The sequence below is a fragment of the Olea europaea genome, unplaced genomic scaffold, assembly GCF_002742605.1.
Source record: "Olea europaea var. sylvestris unplaced genomic scaffold, O_europaea_v1 scaffold18238, whole genome shotgun sequence".
NCBI classification, from domain to species: Eukaryota; Viridiplantae; Streptophyta; class Magnoliopsida; order Lamiales; family Oleaceae; genus Olea; species Olea europaea.
This window is the reverse complement of record NW_019235999.1, coordinates 1-2,164: the sequence shown is the minus strand read 5'-3', so window position 1 is coordinate 2,164 and position 2,164 is coordinate 1. Positions and strand designations below refer to the sequence as shown.

The following is a 2,164-nucleotide window of genomic DNA, read 5'->3' as shown; positions in this document are numbered from 1 at the left end:
TTTTTTTCTCTCTCCATATTTCATTCTGTTATTTGTGCATTTCAAGCTTCTGTCAGGGGTGCAATTTAATAAGACTGCCAGACGGAGTACTTGTAGACATACCGCTGATTCGTCGTTACTAACTCAGAAACAGTAAAAACCAAAAGCTAAGCGAAAAAAGTAACAAAGATATGATACCTTTGGGAGTTTTGGAAGTCTTCGACTTTCATTGCTTTCTACAATCTCTTTCACTTTCTTTAACAGACTGTCAAATCCCAAGTCTCTGGGATCCAATAATAAGAGGAAATTTTGGGAACATGTCTCCAGTACCATGGAAGTATTCACCAAGTCTAGTTCAGATGCTCCGCTCAGAAACCTGTTCTTAACGAATTGCATGAGAGCAGTTGTTCCTTTTCCCAGAATCACCTTCTTTTTCCTTTCACCTTTCTTATCTGTTTTTGCATTATTTTCACTTGAAGGCGCCCTCTCGCTCCCATTGTTGACTTGGCTTTTCTCGACCAGGTCACTTCCCTCAAGAAAAATGAATGCAGTTGTGGCCTCCCATGAGACAATCTTTCTCACCAAGTCTGACAAGCCATATATTTCATGCAAAAACAATATATAATCCTTCTTGGAAAGAGCAGCTTGTGCAGACATGTATAACTTTTCCAGAGAATCAATGCGTGGGCATTTGGCATCCAACATTTCCATCATAAAAGAACTCAAATCACCATGAGATGTTGAGCTGCCAACAAGTTTGGCACGCTGAAAACTGAGATCCCCCAAATTCCAGAGAGCCCCAGCCAATGATAACAGCACAGGTGACATGGCATCAGCAGTGCCAGAAGGGCAAGCTCTGGAACTCGAATTCAACTGAACCCGAGATCTGGAATGGAGCCACCACAAACTCTCCCGGAAACTACCATGGGCACTGGAAATCTTGGCAACGGCAGGATTCACAGGATTCTTGCTGGAATTAACCAACTTAGACCCATTGAGAAACACCTTCAAGTCGGATGCCACAGCCACATCGTCCTTGGCAGAAGAACCATCACCAGAATCAATCAAATTGAAACAAGACGCATCAGCTCTTAGGCACTCACAAGAGAGGGCAGCCACTGCATCAGCGACAGCTGACAAGGCAGAAGACCGGTGATCAAGAATAGCAGAAATGCCATCGATAGCAGCCATTGGGAAATCCAAGAGAACCATGTCATCATTGGGCACATTGTCAATTGTATAATCAGGACTAAGGGACGTTTCCTTGAGTATATCCTGCAACTGAAATGCAGCTGGAGACAAGGAAAGTAGAAGCTTATTTAGGAGCAGAAGCACTGAAGCTCTAGCCTCTTCGGGGCTCAAATAGTTAGGAATTGATAATGCAAACTTGGTGGTTGTAGCGGATTTCGAATTTGAAGAGGACGAGATCCTTGAAAGAGCTGATGATTCAATGTCAAAACGAGCAAGGCCATTGGCCACCTCAAATACCGAAGAGGACGTCAGTGAGTAGCCCTTCCCACCCACTGTTACCACTCTTCTCTCGGCTGCCATTGCTGCCTCGGCGAGAGTTCTTCCCCAATTTCAGGAAAGAGAAAAAAAAAACCCTGACTAATAAGCATATCAATACAGCGACAAAAGGAAAACTAAAAGAAATGAAACAATTTAAACGAATACGCGTGGGGCGGTGTATGGACTTAAGCTTTTAGACAATATAGTTAATTGTATCAGAGCAGGGCAAAATAACTGAGTTCAATTTTATCGCCGTTATCCATTAAAAATTGTGCAGGCGTGAGGCTTGAACAGAAAAAAATTGAAACAGGCCGTTGTGTTATTGATATCTGCAATCAGATTAGAGAAAATGACAGTCACTTCTGATTGCTCAAACAAAAGATGAATTACCTGTTACCGGTTGGGGAGTTGCGGATAGGTCCGCCGGAGCCGGAAGCTGCAGATATTCTTCTGAAGCAGACGGGTCGAATCTTTGCAGACGATTAGCTTCGCTGAAGCATAGTTTTGCAAAGAAATAGCCCACTTGTTTGTCGAGCAGATGGGAAATATCATTTGATAGATGACCCAGCCCCCTAGGGTTTGAAGGTTTTCATGTTGGGCTGTACACCAAATAGCCCGACAAGCAATACAGTTTGTAAAACCTAGTTTCAGCTTAAACCAAATGAAAAGAGCCAAA

General features: G+C 43.2%; 1 protein-coding gene across 3 annotated transcripts; it reads right to left on the bottom strand.

Annotated features, from left to right (window-relative positions):
- Positions 1 to 108: 108 nt before the first annotated feature.
- Positions 109 to 2,104, bottom strand: LOC111378505 (histidine--tRNA ligase, cytoplasmic-like). Of its 3 annotated transcripts, none has more exons than XM_023001720.1 (2): positions 1,879 to 2,104; positions 109 to 1,587 (listed from the first exon to the last, which is right to left on the bottom strand). In XM_023001720.1, exon 2 carries the CDS (start codon positions 1,528 to 1,530, stop codon positions 124 to 126), a length of 1,407 nt encoding a protein of 468 aa, XP_022857488.1. In that variant the 5' UTR covers positions 1,531 to 1,587; positions 1,879 to 2,104; the 3' UTR covers positions 109 to 123. The 3 variants fall into 3 exon arrangements, with proteins under 3 accessions (XP_022857488.1, XP_022857489.1, XP_022857487.1); XM_023001721.1 differs by having other exon boundaries at positions 109 to 1,549; XM_023001719.1 differs by having other exon boundaries at positions 109 to 1,583; positions 1,879 to 2,103.
- Positions 2,105 to 2,164: the final 60 nt, after the last annotated feature.